This window comes from Bos indicus, chromosome 12, assembly GCF_029378745.1.
Source record: "Bos indicus isolate NIAB-ARS_2022 breed Sahiwal x Tharparkar chromosome 12, NIAB-ARS_B.indTharparkar_mat_pri_1.0, whole genome shotgun sequence".
Taxonomy (NCBI): Eukaryota; Metazoa; Chordata; class Mammalia; order Artiodactyla; family Bovidae; genus Bos; species Bos indicus.
Genome location: NC_091771.1, coordinates 68,854,505 through 68,875,241, shown reverse-complemented (window position 1 = coordinate 68,875,241; position 20,737 = coordinate 68,854,505). Strand labels below are relative to the sequence as shown.

General features: G+C 38.4%; 1 protein-coding gene across 3 annotated transcripts in view; it reads right to left on the bottom strand.

Moving 5' to 3' along the window:
- The window catches only part of GPR180 (G protein-coupled receptor 180), a 77,263-nt gene extending 58,365 nt beyond the window's left edge, over nucleotides 1–18,898 (bottom strand). For all 3 annotated transcript variants that reach the window (XR_011569792.1, XR_011569793.1, XM_019971633.2), the window contains exons 1-6: nucleotides 18,680–18,898; nucleotides 16,407–16,565; nucleotides 9,591–9,791; nucleotides 3,693–3,873; nucleotides 3,501–3,550; nucleotides 597–754 (exon numbers count right to left, since the gene is read on the bottom strand). Coding sequence is in view for 1 of the 3 variants with exons in the window: in XM_019971633.2 (XP_019827192.2) it covers nucleotides 597–754; nucleotides 3,501–3,550; nucleotides 3,693–3,873; nucleotides 9,591–9,791; nucleotides 16,407–16,565; nucleotides 18,680–18,824 (894 nt within the window). In the remaining 2 variants the exon portion in view is untranslated. The remainder of the gene's footprint in view (nucleotides 1–596; nucleotides 755–3,500; nucleotides 3,551–3,692; nucleotides 3,874–9,590; nucleotides 9,792–16,406; nucleotides 16,566–18,679) is intronic.
- Nucleotides 18,899–20,737: the final 1,839 nt, after the last annotated feature.

The following is a 20,737-nucleotide window of genomic DNA, read 5'->3' as shown; positions in this document are numbered from 1 at the left end:
AATTTTACAATTTACATATACTAGCACTCAGAAAATTAACAGGTTATTTGATCCATCACTCTTTTTTTCTGTGTTTTTAAAAAATTGAACTATAAGTGATTTACAATGTTGTCTTAGTTTCTGATGTACAACAAAGTGATTCAGTTACACATATATACATACTCTTTCTCATATTCTTTTCCATTGTGGTTTATTACAGGATTGTGAATATAGTTCCCAGTGCTATACAGTAGGACCTTGCTGTTTATTTAATACATAGCAGTGTGTATCTGCTAATCCCAAGCTCCTAATTTATCCCTCCTCCACCCTCTTTTCCCTTTGGTAACCATAAATTTGTTTTCTATGTCTGAGAATAAACTCTGCTTCATAGATAATTTCACTTGTGTCATATTTTAGGTTCCACATGTAAGTGATACCGTATAGTATCTGTCTTTCTCTTTCTGATTTACTTCACTTATGATCTATCACACTTTAAACTCATAGTTTAAAACGACACAAATTTCTCATGGGTCCTGGGGTTCAATTTTGACAGGAGATGTTGTCAAGTCTGCATTTTCGAATAGTATAGAACAGAAATATTTGGTTTCACTACACACCTGTGTTATGACCATGAATACAGCAATACCAGTAGATGCAGGAGTAGAGTCCCACTGGAGAGGTCTGCTCTGAGACTTCTTCATTCTGACTATTGTCCAACCCATGCACAGACTCAGAAGTAGATATAGCATTTGAATTTGGGAAGCGATGTCAAAAACTAATGGGAAATGAAAACCAAAGTCAGCTGAGCTTTTGCAATACAACAAATCTCCTTTTTTTTTGTGGCCATGCCACACAGTTTGTGGGATCTTAGTTCCCCAACTGAAGAATGAACCCGCGCTCTGGGCAGTGAAAGCTCAGAGTCCTAACCACAGGACCACCAGGGAATTCCCAAATTTTATCCTTTTTGCATTGAGAACATAATTATCTTATTAAGCACAAAAGACAGGCACTTTCAAAAAGAAACTACAGAAATTCAATAATAAATCTAAAGAATTCTGCCATTAAATTTGTAAACATTTCTGAAAATAGCTAACATAATGGCAAAACTCCTATTTTTAAAAATATATATATACCTGTACATATTTTTAAGGCCAGCTTTAAATCTGTGTTCCTTATTTTTCTTAGTTTTTCTAACTACAATCTATAACTCACCACTTACGAAAACCATTTTAAATATAACTTCTGCAGTGTGGAGAACACTACATATTTCTGGGTTGTTAATGTTTTTTTGATGGCTGAATCACAATGTGAAGAAAAGTTGCTGAAACTATTAGTAAGAAATAGCATGACAATAAAGAAACACAGAGCTACTGTAGCATCCAATTATGCTGGCCTTAGTGTGAGTCCTGAAGTCAGATGAAGTGCTCCATGCATTGGTGTGAAGCGCCACCAGGCGGCCATCACTCACACTTCAGGGAGGTCCGCTGCTGTGGAAAGGACACAACAAAACCGCCCGGCGTCTAGTTCAGCGCTACTGGTAAACAACCATCAGTCGTTTACCTCCACTTACACGTGTATTTTTTTCGGAAGTCCTATTTTTTGATTTTAAAAAATATAACCTTTCATCAAAGTATATTTCTATGTGGATTTTGGAATAAACGTTTGATCACAATTTAACAAAATAAAACTTCCTTTCAATTGCCATGTATGACTTTTATGTCTTCTTTTACTGTTTTTATACAAAGTATAAACTTTTTTACTTTCACCAGAGATTTAGACTGTGATGCTAATTATTTTTATTAAACATTTTACAAATACATATTCAGTTACTTAAAGAAGTCAGCCAAAGGAATATACCTACATAAGTTGCTACTTAGCTTTTGCTATTTGTTTTTACAAATACAGGGTGTGGGGGGGTACATAGATTTTCTGGTTCATTTATATGTGTACTAACTAATGCACATATTGATATAATATACTGTAACTGTGACGACAGGCAGAACACAGCTTATCTGTTCTTGGAAAAGTAACTAATTATAGACAAAGTACACAGATCACACAAAAACCCCATCCTGTGGAATTTAATTAAAAATCTTGAAATTTTAGGGGCTTCTCTGGTGGTCCTGTGGTTAAGACTCCGCACTTCCACTGCAAAGGGCAGAGGTTTGATCCCTGGTCTGGGAACTGTTAATTAGATCCCACATGCCATGTAAGGCAGCCAAAATTTTTTTTAAAAAGAAATTTTATCATTTAATAAACCTGTTGTCAGAACTACCAAAAATGATCAATGTTGATTTACTGTAGTTTTTTTAAAAAAGACTTTTGCTTTTAACCTACCATGAAGATGCCAGACAACCTGAAACTGTTTTGTATACAGTAGATACTCACAAAACTTCAAAAGTCCTTGATTTTAGTAATAGCTTTGCTACTGATGGGCCTCTGTATGCTTTGCCTCTCTGGACCACAATTTCCTCATCTAAAATGCATGAGCTAAATTATTTCTATGTTCTGTCCAGCTTTAAAACTCTAGGACTCTATTATAAACATCCTGAGTCATCTAAGAGAAAACAGGGGGACAAAGAAGGGTTCTGGTAGTGTCAAAAGAAAGAGAGTCAACTTTTGCTCATGCCCAAGAGGTGAACAGTATACACATCCTCTTCACAAGGAAAAGGAGAGGCTACAGAAGTTTTAGAATCTTAAAATAGGCAGCATCAGGATAAGCGGGTCCTGAGATGATTACAGAGATTACTGTAAGACACCCTATTAAAGAGTGAGGAGACTAGAAGAGAAACATGGAAAATATAAGGAAAGTAAATCCTAGAATGGCTGTGTATTCAGGACCTGCTTTTTTAGAGCAAATCTTAACTTGTTTTTCAGAACTGAGAATGGCATATGACCTGATGTACCTCTTAAGTTCTCTTTTAAAAGTTATGATTATAGGAAATTTTATTTTTTCACCATCATGTTTAATTGAATAATTACCTCATAAGAGTTCCTCTTATAAATCAAAGAACAAAGCTGAGAAGTCAGCTCAATTATAGGTTTATTCTATGGCTCCAGGTTAGAAACATAGAGAAAAAGTCAAAAAGGGGATGATAAAAGGGAAAAAAAAAAATCTTCAGCTTTGTGGTCAGAAAATTAGGTCTAAGTCTTGGCTCTACCATCTACCAGACGACTGACATTTGGAAATGTATTTCCTGTCACTGAGCCCAGATTCTTTATCTGCAAAATAGGGATAAGCATATCTACTTCACTGAGTCTTTATTGAGGATAAAAATGACAGAAAGGGCATAAATATGCTCTAAAGACAATGAATAGCTAAACACATTATCTATCCCTACAGAAACTAAACAGGATATGTGGAAACTAAATCTGTAATCTTATTTTTAGTTGAGCCAAATCTAATCAACCTCAGATTAAAAAAACTGTATTATGACAGAAAATAAGTGATGAAAAAGGAAAACATACAAGAAGCAGATAGTAAGTTTATGTTTTAAAGAAATGCTTAGTAAGATACTCACATTCTGCCAAACTTCCCATAAAAGGTACCCCTATTCCATCTTTGGAGTAACTGAGGAATTGAAGAGGAGAATATTAGCATAAATTACAAATGTGAACAAAATTATTCATAATCAAAGCAAACATAACTTTGGTGGATTAATTAGGATTAATTAGACATAATGATGAACACAGTTTTAATGGTTTTGAGTTACCTGGAGAAATGAATGTAATTAGCGAAAGCTGAACCAGCTTGTAACAGCAATGCAGTTGTCAGAACCTTTAAAACCATGTGCATGGGTCCTCCTTTCTTAATAGCCTGCCACAATGATTGAGCATAAATGCAAGCAATCACAAAGTACACTAGGACTAGGAGGAAAAAGAACTCATGTAACCCTGTGAAGAGAAGAAAGGAACAAGCCAGTTACAGTGTTGGGTTGCTTTCAAATCTTCCCATCAATATATTTGCAGAACTTGTCTTTTAATTGGAGTCATAGCCTTTATTTACTTTTGCAAGAGAAAAAAAGAAAAACCCATTGAAACTCAAATAATCTTCTACTCTGGAATAAAGCCTTAACTGTAAGAGCACAGCTTAAACTAAGGTCAATCTATTAAAAAAAAAAAATATTGGTCAGGAAATAAGCCCACAGGCTAACCACAAAATAATAGTTTTGTTCGAAAAAACAATGATTTCAACATTCAGTTACATATGTTTCTTACCCCCAAAATGGGTTTCTTCTATAAGACGTTTAAAAATAGACTTAGTCAGTCAATAATAGTTTACATTCCCTGACAATGCCTCTCGAAGTGTGAGCCCTGGGCCAGGAGCAGCACCAGCGCTAGGGACCTAGTTAGAAATGCACATTTGGGACTCATCCTGTATCTAGGTCTCAGAGACCCTGAGAGTGGGGACCAGCACTCTGGGTTTGAAAAAGTCCTTCAGTGACTCTGATGCAGCTAAAGCCTGAGAGCCACAGCTCTGGTATGGATGGAAGCCTTAAATTCCTACTAGGACAAAGTGTCACAATATGTGTCATGACCAGAGCCTCCTTCTGAAGCAAAGAGCTTTCGTTCTGTCAAAGAGAAAAACCTGTGGAGACCACGTGATTCCACTCCACAGGCGACTGAGACTAAAGCACCTGACCAAAGGGCTACCGGTCCAAAGACTGGTCACTGGCCAACAGCACCACTTGGTTCTCAAAGAGGCTAAGCACGTTCTCCTGGGACATCAAACCACAAAACACAGAAAGGATGAAGCAAGAAAAACTGAAGTTGGAAAGAACTGATGCTAGGGCAGGTCACAGGAGTCAAGCCAGGCCACACTGAAATAAAAATTCTCAGTGAGCAGAAATTTTGAATGAGCAAAGGGAGTTGGCTGGTAAAGACAAGAACAAAGTAAATGTGCAGAATTTTTTACAGGTGCTAGGCATTTAGCGACCTCTAGTTTCTACCAGCAACTTTTCAGGACGGTCTTCACACATTCTCAAGATAAACACCCCCTTTTCTGCGTTACGTGGAATCTTTTGACTGTGTCTTCGTTTTTCAGAACTTTCAGAAAATTTCTATACCAAACCAGGGCAAGCTCTGAGTTTAACAGTTTACATTTACTCGGTTACACTGAAAGTTAGTCCCTAACATTAGGGCTTTTATATTCTATCTAAATAACACTGGACACCGTGACAGTGGCTATGAAGACAGCTGTCTCTATTGAATCTGTGAATGAACAGTCTAAACTGCACTCACTTTTACCCAGCTATGACCCCTGAACATGCTCCAATTTCCCATGTGGGATAAACTTGAAACAACAGAAGGAAATGTTTCCATTATATGGAAAATCATTTTGGAAAAGTAATTCAGGAGATACAAATAGTAGGAAAAATACTCAATAAACAGTTCAATCTCAATCATGTTTTAGGCATGGTTAGGAGAAAACAGAAAGTCTTTCAGCCACTGGGTGTCTCTCCTGCTCTTCGTACATAAATGCTGATCGTCCACGTCGCTAGTCCAGGTGAGAAAGCACATTCAGACTTCAGCAAGAGAATATCAAATAACAGAATGGGTGTATGTTCTTTTAAGATTCCTGACATAGAGAAGTAGAGTATTCTAGTTTTAGAAATAATAGGACCATAAGCCTGCGATTGTTAGACTAATAGATAGAACAAGGCAGAAAATAAGCTAAACATATAACTGTGGGCTTCCCTGGTAGCTCAGTTGGTAAAGAATCCACTTGCAATGAGGGAGACCTGGATTCGATCCCTGGGTTGGGACGATCCCCTGGAGGGCATGGCAACCCATCCAGTGTTCTTGCCTGGAGAATCCCCATGGACAGAGGAGCCTGGTGGGCTACAGTCAATGGGGTTGCAAATAGTCAGACACGACTGAGCAACTAAGCACAGCATTATAACTGTGGGTCAGTAAAAGTCTTGATGCTATCCTGTGTTCTGAATCTGCTTTTGTCTTTCCTTCTTAGTATAAAGAATTAAATATGGTATTCTACTTAAATTTTTATTTATTTATAATACTTTACAGAATGTTCATTACAAGTTAAGGTTCCAGGCTCTGTTAGGTTAGAAATGCACTAGAAAAAGAACATTCTCAGACTATTTATTGAGTAACCAGAACAGTGAGCCTCCCAGGTGGCTCTGTGGCAAAGACTCTGCCTGCCAAGCAGGAGACACAAGTTCAATCCCTGGGTCGGGAAGATCCCTGGAGAAGGAAATGGCAACCCACTCCAGCAGTCTTGCCTGGAGAATCCGATGGGGTTTCCCAGGCAAGAATGGGAAATCTTGCCTGAGAAACATGGACTGGTGGGCTACAGTCCATGGGGTCACAAAAGAGTTGGACACGACTCAGAGACTAAACAACAACTGCGACCAGAATAATAGAGGAAAGGACTTTTAAAAATAAGACATGTCACTAGCAAAAAATGTTTTCAGATTATTCAAGACTAAATGTATTTTCCATAAAAAGCTAACACTGTAACCAACAAATTACTTCATTGAGATAATATATTAAGTAACTTGAACAAGGACATTTGTCCTATACTTTGCTCATTGCATTTTGCATAAATTATTTACCTTGACTTTAATTCTTTAAAGACAAAACTCTGCTTTTGCACTCAGGCTTCTTTTAAACAAACCACCTCGAGGAAAAAAGTCTGTTTCTTTCCTCTTCAACTTTACTTTGTTCTGCCAACATCCCTCAGAGGAGAGCAATTTATGTTCACCTTGAAACTAAAATCTAATTTTAAAACAGGTGGATACTAGGTATTAAGTCTTGCCTATACACAAAAGAAGAAAAATACTCTTAAATCACCATGCAATGGGTGACAAAGACTTATAAGAGAATGAGTAGATTTTAAGGCAAACTTAATGGGAAGAAGCATTAGTAAAATTCAGTGGGAAGAAAACTTTTAGGACAGCTTTAAAAAAATTCACCTCCGGCTAAATGATGGGAGATGGGAAAAAAGAGGGTAAGAGAAGGAGAGAGTCAGTGGGTCACGGGGCAGCCCCTGGAACAGTCTGGCCTACCAGTGATGTCTGCGGTCTCAGAACCCAAGGTCCATCCCACCCGCAGGGTCTCAAGATACCTCCTGATGAGTGTAAACCAATTAGAGAAATTTCAATACTCTCTTTGCCCAAATATGTACGCCTAACCCTAACCCTTTACTTTGACTTGTTGGTTTACCTTTATCTCCTTTCTGATACCTTCACTTAACATTTCTCTTACCATGTTATAACAAGGTCATGTGTAGAGTTCTGGCCAATGAAATGTGATGAGGGACCTTCTGGGAAAAGTTTCCTTGCTCTTAACAAAGAGACACTAAATTTGGCCATTGTCTAGATACAAGGACCAGATAACTGCAGTTAACCGTGAATATGAGGGAGCTAACAAAGCTGACAGACAGGGGATATGAGGGTAGAGAAATGCTATATAAACTGCTTTGAAGAAATCTCAGATGTTATTGTTATGTAAGAGAATTAATTTCCTTACTGTCTATACTTGGAGAAGGCAATGACACCCCACTCCAGTACTCTTGCCTGGAAAATCCCATGGACGGAGGAGTCTGGTGGGCTGCAGTCCATGGGGTCACGAACAGTCAAACACGACTGAGCGACTTCACTTTCACTTTTCACTTTCATGCATTGGAAAAGGAAATGGCAACCCACTCCAGTGTTCTTGCCTAGAGAATCCCAGGGACGGGGGAGCCTGGTGGGCTGCCGTCTATGGGGTCACACAGAGTCTGAAGCGACTTAGCAGCACTGTCTATACTACTTGCAGTAGAGTTTTCCATTAAAGTTACAGAGCTAAAAGTAAGATCGATAACAGAGAGAAAAAAAGGAACAAGAGAAAATAAACATATCTGAAGTCTTAAAGACAGTGAGATGGCAGATGTGGAAGAGCCTATAATATTATTCCAAGAAAAATCAAGTCTACTTTAGACAATGATGATTTAACTCTCAGGACTCTGTGCACTTCTTTTGGTCTCTACCAACTACAAGTAATTAACAAGGATTCTAATTTTTTAAGAGGCGATTTTATTCTATTCTACCTTGAGGCATGATATTCCTACGTAGTGTTTTGTCAAATAGCATCAAACTTGCCTCAGTCAATATTAAAAAAAAACCCCTAAGTTCCTATGTCTGTAAAATATAGGAGTAACTGAAGTCTGGTAGATATATAAAATACCTAATTGATTTGAAAGGAAACTATAAAATTTAATCAGAGTAACATGTAACATTAATTGTCGCTTTTTGCACCAGGGTATTCTAATTTGAACCTCTAAGATACATGGTTTAACAGTCTATTCTGAGTAAAAAGCATAGCAAATCAATTTTCTCTACTCAGGGCAGAAAATTAGTCAAATGAGGAAAAGTTTCTAAACCGAACTAATTGGGAATTATTCCCTGGAAACAAATTCCATACCTGAGGCTACAGACTAGGAAGAATCCTTCTGCAGGCTTTATGTTAAAACCAACACATTTCTAAAACAACACGGACTATGGACTTCTAGATAAGTGGGTCTACACAGTAGAATTAGCTAAATGCCTCACTTCCACTCCAAAATCAAGTCTATCTCAGTCTCTGGGGGCGGACATCTATATTTTTCCTTAAGCTCTCCAGATACAACCCAAGCGGTGGGTTGAGAATTAATGAATTAATCCCTCAATGTAGAATTATTCAGATTTTAAGGTATCTAGGTATTTAAAGAAAGAAATGATGAGATCCTTGGAAGTTACACCAGCTACCTAGCAATGAATACTTTTGAGTACTTACGGCACTTTTTAAAAATCAATCCCCACATAATAGCCTTGCAAAGAATCCCATGCTTAATGGAAATCCGTATTACAGTGAGATTTTTTTCCCCTTCATTTAAATAGTCTTGGTGACATGACCAAAGTAACATTCCCCACTTGAGCAAAAGAAAGACAGATTTTAAACACACTGTAAGTATCAAATCAAAATCAGTCACAGGAGAAGATAGATCAGAAGGAGTCAGGACTAAGTAAGGACTGAGTCAGAACTTCAAATTCTGTCAACCTAAAATTCTGACGAAATATTTTATGGGAGTAGATTTTACTTCAGAAAACTCCATCAATTTTGATCATTCCTAAAATGAATGCAAGCTCCAATGAAGGCAACTCCTAAAAATATTCAAATACCTTAGTGAAGGACAGCTATATGAAGTGATGGAGTTTCTATCCTACTTAATCACTGGGTTGCCAATTTAGACTGCTCAGTTTATCAACATTCTTCTGTTTATAAAAATTAAGCTAGCTTATCATAAAAACAGATTTTAGAATGCAGAACCTATAAACTATCCATAATCCTACCAGCCAAAGTATGGAAACAATCTGTTCATATTTTTGTACTTCTTTCTGTTGTTCTCTGCATTTTGTAACATAATTGAAATCATACAACATAAAATTTCCAGTTCTGCTTTTAAACTTAATAGTACAGCTGTTACAATTCCATAAGAAGGTTTATTTAACCATTTCTCTACTGTTGGACACAAGTTGTTTTTAATTTTTTGGTATTCAAATAACACAACATGAAGATTCTTGGGCATAAATCTTTTTCTACACTTAGGATATCTAAATACATATTCTTACCAGATTCTCCAGCACTGAAATGATCAAATGGGTTCCCTTCAGCATCCGGGTTTAGTAACATCATTTCAAATGGGACATCTTCCATCTGAGACTCCTCACCGCCCTCTCTGCACGTGTACTTGTCTGCATAGAACACGTGCCACTTTTGCGGATACGGAATCTGGGACACTGTCAGGTTATGTTCCGTCTGATTCACGGCCACTTCAAAGAATAAAAAAATAGCACTTTCAAAGCAAAACTCTCAAATGTATTCATTGTTTTAGTCACACAATCAATTTGAAATTAGAATTCTTTTGTTTAGTTCTGATCGCCTCAGCAATCCAAACCCTGATGTAGTACTGGAATAAATTCTGTAAGTCAAAAAGCAGGTTAAAATATTGTATTTAACCAACCAAAAGAATCACTATACAAGTTATATGAAAATATGTACACTGAGTCACTCTGCTGTGCACCTGAAACTATCACAACACTGTTAATCGGCTATACTCCAAAGCAAAACGTTCTATGAAATACCACAACTGACTAGGAAGCTTTCATTGAAATCCTGAATTTCTATTAAATATTTCCAAAGTTTTCAAGTCAGTGAGCAATACTAAAAATTTTTTTGTTGCAGTGGTAAAATGTGTACAACACAAAAGTTATCATTTTAATCATTTTTAGGTGTACGGCTCTGTGTTAAGTACATTCACAATGCTGTGTGAACCATCATGGTGACATTTCTGAAAATTACTTGAGTTATATTTAAATATGGAGCATTAAACTTTGCAAACTATTATATCGAAAAACTATGGCCAACAAACACCTGCAAAAGATTGTCCAAAATCTCTTCCTGTTTGGTTATTTCTTTAAAAGGTACTCAAAGCAGAAAAATAGAAATTACAGGAATATAAGAGTTGTTACACTGGGTCAGATCTACATAATGTTGGCCTCACACAGACCTGTGCTTGAATCTTGCCTCCAATATTTACCTTCTATATGACTTTGGGCAAGTTACATAAGCAATGACACTCACTTTCTCCATCCATAAAATGAAGATAATACTTAGAGCAAAGAGCCAATGCAAGCACTAAGTTATACACTTAGCATGGTTGCTGAATACAAGTTGTCCTTTTCCTTTCTTTAAAATAAAGTGATTACACTAATCAATGGTTCTCAATCCAGGGTAATTCTATTCCCCTGTAGAGCATTTGTGGAGAAGGGAATGACAACCCACTCCAGTGTTCTTGCCTGGAGAATCCCATGGACAGAGGAGCCTGGAGGGCTACAGTCCATGGGGTCGGAAAGAGTCGGACACGACTGAGTGCCTAACTCTTGTACTCTCTTGTAGAGCATTTGAAAATGTATAGGGACAGTTTCGCTGTCATAGCAGTTGAGAACGTACTTGAAGCAGGGCAGTGCTAAATCTCATGCAACCCAACATAGTCTCCCATGATAAAGACTTGTTCCTACCCAAAATGCCAATAGCACTCCCTTTGAGAAACACTAAATGATGTCTGAGATCCCTTCTCGATCTAAAACTATGATTCTGACCTAAGAGAAACTCAGTACCACCGTAAGTGTGGTAGGAGAGTGAAGTCTCAAACACCATGTGTAATAAAGACAGTAGGAGAGTTAGAGGAGCAGTCTTATAACCTTGGGACTCATCATATAAATACAACACTTAACCTCTCTACATGTGTTTCTTCAGTAGAAAACTTAAAGACACTTGCCCTGTCTGACTCAGAATCCTTGGGAGGAGCAAAGGAGATGGTATATGAAAATCCTAAGTGAAGAGTCTGATTCTACACAAAGTGTTCTTAAAATATAGAACATATGTATGTTCATAAAATATAGAAAATATATGATGGGCCCAATTCCCAAGTCCAGACTGCCCTCACTGCATGCCAGCTAGTCTTGATCTTTTCCTCAAGTGAAAACACAAAACTTCTTAATAAATAAAAGACATTTCTTGAGATAACTGTGGAAATTTGCATATGGAAAAGATTTTAGAGGATACTATGAAATCGTTCATTTTCTTAGATGCAGTGATGGTATTGTTATGGTAATATTTATGGAGAAGAATGTCCTTACTCTTATGAGATGTCTGCTGAAATATGGTGAATTGCTCAACACACCCACAGCTTATTTTCATTTCGGTTCAAAACAAAAATCACACACACACACAAACATAAAGCAAATGTAACAAAATATTAACATTATTAAACCTAAGCCAAGAATATTCAGATGCTGGTTGTACTGTTTTCAATTTGTATGTATAACTGAAAATTTTCCTAATAAAAAGTTGGAAAAACATTATTTGTAAGTTGTCTTTATCACTGAGACAGGGACTTATCTAGACAGGATTCAAATTTGGAGGACTTAAAACTTTACATTTGGGAATTTCACTAATAGTAGTTAAAAGGGACAAGATGATTTTGTTAAGAATACCATAGCATTGGTTTTGTTTTTTTTTTGCTGTCTTAATTTAGCTGACATATATACTGTTTTTCTTAAGGCACAGCTTCTGGGGAAAAGTAGCAAGACTCAAATTTCTGTTAAATATTTGAAGACCTTTAATAAGAATTCAATACACGATCAATAAGCAGTTCAGAAATAAGGCTTTTGAAATGTGCAGCTTGCCATTATATAATCTGGGCTTATTATATAAAAGCTCTGCTGTGTTGAGGTTTTATCACTTCCATTTTTTCTCTTAGATAAAATAATATAAGAATTTAACCATTATATTTTCATCAATATACTTTTTGATGCTTCATTTTAAATTATGTGTTCATTTAAAATTATCACATCATAAACAGATACTGGCTTGAGTTTTTGTCTTGCTGCCTTTTTCAGTAAGCCTAGGAAATAAGCCTCTTGACAAAACTGCATGTTCATTGTTTTTGAAACAAAAGACTACAGCACAGCACGCTTATTGTATGCTGATGCAATTAGTACCTCAAATATTAACAAAACTTGAATTGCAGAGAATGGTGTTGAATGGCTAATTGCCCAATAGAATTATAAAATGAAATGAATACTGTTCACAAAATTACTCAAAATAATAAGATACTAACACTTTTAAGCAATTAATAAAATATATCAAATGTACAAAAGGAAATATATGCATATGATATAAAAAGACAATACTGAAAATGTTTTATATACAAAATTACATTTAATTCTTATCTGACAGCAAATTTCTTTCGCATAAAACTCATTTTCTGTGCTTTAAATATCTTATTTGGTTGCTCTAAAAAAAAAAACCCTACAAAATACTTTTCACCATTTAAAAAAATCTGATGGTTTATGTCATTACTGAAAGAGAAAAAAGGAAGACTGAAAAATAATTCTTCAAACATTAATTTGGGGAAAACGTATAATCAAAGCAACATTCAACACTGAGATTTTTCAAATCTACTAATCTTTTCATAGTTCATGGCAGCAATAAGGTTTTACATAGGAATCAGGCACAGTTAATGAGCTCATCACCAAGCAGGTGAAAGGCTATTAATACTTAAAAGTCTCATTAATGGTCAGGAAATAAGAATTTTTTTTACAAGGAATTATCTTCAAATATGTGATACTACTACACTGTCATGAATTTAAGGATATGCTTTTTGTTTCAATACATCAAAGCTTCTAGATAACAACATACTATAAATATGAAAATAATACGCGAAAGAGAATACAGATTTTGTTAAGACTTGGCTTTCGTTACTGGAAAAAGAACTGATTAAATATGTAGAAAGGAATATATATGCCATCAGTACTTAATTTATTTCAGACCTTCAAATTTAACAAAACAATCTTCATTCTTCAAAAATTCCTGTTTCCTGAGATCTTTCGTTCCAGCAATTTCAAAGAATACCGTTCACATAACAGAGAAGGAAGAGGAAGGGAGAATAGAAAAAGAAACAACAGCAAGAGGTTTTATAAATTATAGCTCTCTACACATGCAACTCCACCTAAAGGGTCATAATTAGAATCACAGCATTTTAGACTTTTAGGAACCTTGGAGAAAACTAGTCCAACTTCCTTGTTGACCAGACAGGTAAAGTGCAGGTGAAAGATAACCAGATCTTATCACAAGTTACTAACAGTGATTCTCAGTTTAGCGGTCTTTCCAGTGCACCAAGTCTCTCCATATACGTAAGTTCTGTGACTGAAGGTATTTGACTGATATAAAAATTATGTTTTTGCAAGTGTATATACAATATGGTATAACATTGACCACGTAATATAAGAAAATAAATCGATTCCTACAGCTCAAAGCTTTAAACTGTCCGATCAATTTTTAACAGACAAGCAAAAAGACTTTAAGGTGCCAAATACAAAGGAAATGACCTACTAACCAAAAACCCCTCAAGCACTAAGCTGCGTGACAATTCACCCTACAAATACTTAGCCAATGCTTAACTGAGCCTATGGTGATTATAAATTCTTACCCTCTCTCAATCATAAAAGTAACTAACACTCATACTTCTTATCACAACCTCAGTTTCGCATTTACTCACAGTGACCTGATCCATACCCTTAAGCAGCCTTAAGCGCTGTGGAGAGTGTCAGGATTTTGGTCCTTTGATTTATCACTAGTGCCTAGCATAGTATGGGAAGTATTGTGAATGAATGAATGAATAGGCAAAAGAGTCCTTCTGCTCTCACTGATTGATTTTATATCAAATAAATATAAACTTGTAACTATAACAAGTGCTGTGGAAAAAAATAGGCTATAAAACCTCAAGTGTTAACTTAGTGGATGGAAGAGTCAAAGAAGAAGAGCAAACAGAGGAAAAGCCGGTGCAAAGGCCCAGGGGAGCTCTGAAACAAAACCAGCACTACAAAGAAAATGAGGCCAAAGTGGGCAATACTGTGAGATGAAGCTGGGGGGTAGTGGGGTTATCATCAGCCAGACTCAGATGGCTTTCCTGATCAGGTTAGGAGGGTCATCTCTCCTTGAGCAGTAGGAACCTTCTACAGTATTTAAGGGTGTGGTGAGGGTGTAAAGGTGAGACGATCAAACCTGCTATTCTGTAACTCTGGTTACAGAGGGGGAGCAACATAGCTGCAGTGGCCAGGCAAGAGACTACGGCCTCCTGGAATAATATGATGGGGTTAAGATGAAGAAAAGTAGATGAATTCAAGAGATATTTAGAGGAAACTTACTAGACAGGAAGGGGATATTTAGAGGAAACTTACTAGACAGGAAGGGGATAGAGAGGTTAAAGAGAGGAGTGTTGGAAGACTCCTTGGTTTCTAGCTTACTCACTAGATAGAGGGTGATGCCAGTGTCTCAAACAGGGAACACTGGAAGAGGACCAGGTTTGGATGGCATGGTGGCAGACATTACGAGAACTGGGAACTGAGGGTCAGAACTTCTTATACTTGTGAGGAACACTTAGCTGAGCAAATTGGTGTAGAAAGGCAAAGAAAACTGACAATGACCTTTTGTATGAACTTCCCAGATAAGTTCTATAATTCAGGGTTGGGGTAAATAAGTAACTGTGTCTTTGATATCTGAATCTAGTCGTTCAGGCTTCTTCAGCAGACTATCAATGTCGTCTCAGAAACCTAGACAAGAGATCCCCACAATAGGCAGCGATGATATGGGACTTGTACTCTCATCCCTACTCAGGCTACGAGGGAACCACATATCTGCTGACTGGCCGCTAAACTGAGAATCACTGTTAGTAACGTGTAATAAGACCTTGTTATCTAATAAAGAACGGATGTTTAGAAATAGAAGTTCTTGACTGACTAGACTAAAAGAAGCTCATCAATATGTAGAACATGGTAGAGGAAATACAGGGCAAAAGGGGAGAAAGATAATTCCCAGTTTTTCTCATGGATATTTCACATTCCTAATTAATAACCAGTTAACGTCCAAGGGGTAGGATGGGTAGCATGGCATAGACTCTTCATTTCTGCATTAAAAATACCTGTACTCACTCTGGATGGCAAACACCCTAACCCACAGGACAATGTTGATGACAACAGAAGAGATCAAGGATTCAGGTAACCAGAACAATAAAAGCAGAGCCTCTCCAGAGGTGAACCTGCTGCTGCTGCTGCTGCTAAGTCGCTTCAGTCGTGTCCGACTCTGTGCAGCCCCATAGACGGCAGCCCACCAGGCTCCCCCATCCCTGGGATTCTCCAGGCAAGAACACTGGAGTGGGTTGCCATTGCCTTCTCCGACACATGAAAGTGAAAAGTGAAAGTAAAGTCGTTCAGTTGTGTCTGACTCCCAGCGACCCCATGGACTGCAGCCCACCAGGCTCCTCCATCCATGGGATTTGCCAGGCAAGAGTACTAGAGTGGGGTGCCATTGCCTTCTCCAGCGGTTTACAAATGATGTGGTCCTGGGATAGTCCAAAATGACACACTGTGGCACCGTGTGACTAGGTCCCAAGTGTGCCAACAGCATACTGCAAAACAGCATCACTTGGGGTAAATTATACAATTAACTGAGATAACGCATGCTTAGTTTTTAGCTCAGAGCTACCAGATAATAAGCATTCAACAAATATAATCATTCACTCCATGCTGCCACTGGGTCAAAATACATCTGCCATATTGGTAGGAATTATGTGGCCTGTAAGAAGTCTGAATGAATGAAAGTATACCTTTATAAATTATCTGCATATTTTTTTCAAAGATTTTGAGTAAGAGGGAAAAAAAGCATTCTATCTTTTGACCAAAGAGATTAGTTTCCTTAAAATTTAGCTTAAAATGTATTAGGCAGAGTGTGGTGTATACTGTGCCATGAAACATCTTGATATGTAAATACTCCTAACATTGAGGAAAAAAAAAAAATGATCAAAGAAAAGGGGAAATACTCACTTGTCAACTGAGCTTTGGATAATTTTTCACTACAGCTATACTCAGGACCTCCTTCCTGCAGCTTCAGCCATTCCTGGGCTTGGAACAGGTAGAGTTTAGCTTCCTTTCCAACAGCTACTGCTATGTTGTTGATTCTGACACACAAAAGAGCGTGGTCACCTGGGACATTAAAACAAAAATTATCAACTTGTTTGATCTTATATGGAACTGAAATGGTAGGACAACTCAATAACTCTATTTATCAAAATGGCAATTGAAAGAGCACAATTTTTCTTAAATCTCATTTTAACTAGGTACTTCATATTAGAATGACCATCCCATTCAGACACAAGTCAAGTGATTATTCACATTAATTATGCAAAACAATGTGTTGTGTTTCCTTACACTTCAGCTGATAACTGATTGCATTTCACTGAATAAACAGCAACATCTGCTGTACATAGACATGCACTGTAATAGAATTTCGCTTCATTTTACAACCACTCCAAATCTGTAACACTTGTTTATAAATTATCTATAGAAATGTCCTGCCAGTTTCTTTTGGTTTTTAATATAACATGGATGCTAATATTTAATTATTATTTTACTATAAAAAGCAAACATATATAATATAGCAAGAAAGTTTAAATAAATGAATTTCAGATACATTTGACATCTGCCACTTTTACATAGGAATTTTCAGAACAATATATGTTGTAAGACAACTATACAATGAGCCTTGCGTTGCACACCGCAACTACATTTAAGGCCTAGAAGAGGCAAAAAGTAGGTAAAAAGGCAAAAAGTAGGTCCCTCTAAGGAAAGACTCTGAGTTAGGGAAAGGGACTCTGAGTAAGGAAAAGCGAAGCAAGGGACAATTTTTTCATCTTAAGATCTTTTAATTCTCTTGTTATTGTTTTATACTATTATCACTTTGACAAAACATTTTAAACAAATTTATATGTATAGTGTGTATCAAAAAATCATTTAAGTCTCTGACATAAACTCATCACATTATAAATTATCAACAGCCTTAAAAGTGATTCTATCCCCTATTAACATTTTGAATCATGTTCTGAATTACAATTCCTAAGTATGGTCTTGGTACTATTATTTTACTGAATTCGAATTCACTGAAAACTGATAATAGTAAAAACACAAACAAAAAGAGAAAGTGTGTATGTTAATATACTTGGAACACTCTATTCCTCAATCTTTTCTCAGAAATCTGGATTTATTATTTGTTTCTCCTCTGTATCTATCAGGTAACCATCAGTGAAATATCTGGGCTGTCTAAGCCTATTTGCAAATCATGAATAAGCCATGTCATACCTTCCATTCATGCCAGATTTTCCGACACTGTCCAGATTGTGCCATTTATTGTAGTGACATTACTATCACTTGAGCATGCTGCACACGGCACAGCCAAGGGTCCTAACCTCACCAAAGCAAATAATTTTTTAAAATAAAGTAGTAGTCAAATTAAGAGTACTAAGAGTAAGTATCAAGAAAAACACTCAAACTTTGAGGGTGCAAATGAAGCAAAAATTAGAATGAAAGCAGATTCATTCATTTAATAACTATGGATTTTTGAGGGAGACCCTTAGTGAAGAATCAAATGCAATCTCATTTTAGAAGGGTCACATAGGATACAAATTAAGAAGCTTCCAGGACGCACTTGTGCGTATTTCTGTCAAGTTCATTCTAGGCCTCGTGGTCCACAGTAAAGCTAGGGGAGTAACCAAACTATTCCCACAATTGTGACAATTGTAAGACGTGTTGAGGAGGGGAATCCTAAATTTCTGTGCTGCAAGCAGGTTTTAGCAAATTTATACTAAAACAAAAAGGACAAAACCCAGAAAATCTCAGTTCTGAAACTTATGTTCACATGTAATTACGGTGTCTTAGTGTACACAATCAAACTGACAGGAGTGAATAAACGATGCTTCTTTGAACGATGGATCTCGAAACTTGCAGCAGGATAGAGAACAGCACATTCGTCAGCAAGAGAGGATTGGGGAAACGGTCTTTTAGGTGCAGGATACAATCCCTCATGGGGGAGGGAGCTGACGAGGATCTGGGGAGCTGCAACAGAGGGGTTGGCTATAAACGCATCCCACGATTCCGGGAAGCCGCGGTAGGGGAGACAACCGGCGACAGGGGAAGCGCAGGTAAGCTGGCTAAAGTCCCCAGCCTTGCCGCTGCCAGCTCCAGGCTCCCCAAGGGAGGCGGGGAGAGAAGGGCCCGCGGGATGGCCCACGCGCCTTCATCCCTCTCCCCGGCCCCGAACCTACCGTGGAACTCGAAGTGGCCGATGCTCTGGCCCTGAGCGTCTCGGGCTGCGGCGCTACTGAAGCTGCCCCGCAGCGTCTTACCCTGGCTGCCTGGTGGCCACCAGCAGCAGGTGAGGGCCACTGCCAGCAGCCGCAGCCCCCGCATCCCCGCCTCCTGCTCGGTACCCACACCCCAACCCCTAACCGCCCGCGGCCGCGGCCCCACGTCGACAGCTTGAGATGGGGGGAAGGGGGATGATGGGAGAAGGACCGGCATCGCGGGCCCGCCCCCAGGAAACTAGCAGCAAATGAGGTGGGCCCTTCCGCCACGAGCCTAGGATATTCACCAATCAGAGGCTAACATGGGCGGGACTGCAGATACGGGAGTCCCATCACTCCCTGGCCTGTTGGCTAGTTCCCGCCTTTTTTATGGAATCTCAGGGGGATGTTGCTTCTGGTTACGGAAAAATTATTGCCCTCCTCTCCGCCGCGCGCGTGGTGCCACTGCGCATGCGCCTGCGCGTGGCTGCTGCTGCTGCTGCTGCTGCTGCTGCTGCGTCGCTTCAGTTGTGTCCGACTCTGTGAGACCCCATAGACGGCAGCCCACCAGGCTCCCCCGTCCCTGGGATTTGCCAGGCAAGAGTACTGGAGTCGGGTGCCATTGTCTTCGCCGCGCGCGTGGTGCCACTGCGCATGCGCCTGCCCGTGGCATCGGCCGGCAAGGTTTTCCCGTGATGTGTGGGTTTCGGAAAGAAGAAACACACAACAACACCATTTCTGGTGAGGTGAGGAATGCTTCACCCAAGAAAGTCCTATGTGCCCAATTTGATGTCTCAAAGGCAGGAAACTGTCCCTGTCCACAGCTTCATGCCTGGCCACTCGGCACCTCCAACCGACTTTTCCCTCCTAGGTTTCCTGTCTTCTTGTGTTATGCCATTATCCAGCAGGCCAGACAGCTGAGAATTGTAACAACCCCTCACCCCAACCCTAACCTCCATCCCTAAGCTCCCTGCATCCAATCAGTTCAAAGAAACAGTTTATTAGCGCCTCTTCCAGACGATTAGGTTAAGAAGTACTAGCCACTGTACTACCCAGGCCACCACCTTACCATCATTTACTTGGTCTATGACAACTGATCTGAGAACAGTTTTCTTCAAGTGCTTACACACAGTCCATCTCTACCCTAGAAGCACAGAAAGCTTTGGGAAACACTGTATGACTGCATCACTTGCTTCAGAGGCGCTCTCCTTAGCACACAACTCAAACTCTTCAGAATATGACTTTCAAGCCTCTCATATTTCCACCTCTCAATGTTTGAGGTCCATCCTTATACGGAGCCACTGTCAGATTGCCAGGCACACTCCAAATACTCCCCTCTGGGCCTATAGCATTTGCAGATCCCTCTGGCTGCAATACTTCACATATTCTACCATTTAACCCCCACTTCATCTCATTTTCCTACTCTACTTTCCCAAGGCACGTTAAGAAGTAAGAAGCCATTCTCAAGCCTTCAGATCTGTGTTAGATACCCCAAGAACCAGAATCTCTTACTACCCTACCTGGATGCTTAACCACACTATATTGTAAATATCTACTGATTTATCTGAATACCTTAATATATTGTAAGCTCCAGCTGGTCAGAGACTATATCTTTAGAGTAGAAGCTCAAAATCATTTCATGAATAAAGATATATAAATTATTTTCATTTGACAGCAAGCTTTTATTACATATAAGCAAGTTCTCACAACAGATCTCATAATTTAGAAAAGGAAACCTTGAGGGAAAATTTCATGTCACGTATCCGGCATTTTCTAGAACTCTGGCCGACTAGGAATAAACTGGAGATATTAATATTATGAGGTTTTAAAAAATAACATTATTTTTAATTGTAAAAGTAATTCATGCAGCTTAGAAAAAATTCAGTCAAAAAGTATAAGATAAAAATGGAAGTTCTCACTTCCTCATTTCCCTGCTCATACTGATACCAAATGTAACTCCTTGTTAATAGTTCAGGGTGGATCCTTTAAGACTTACATTTACAAATTGGTGGTGTTGGTAAACCAAGGAGAGGAATAAAA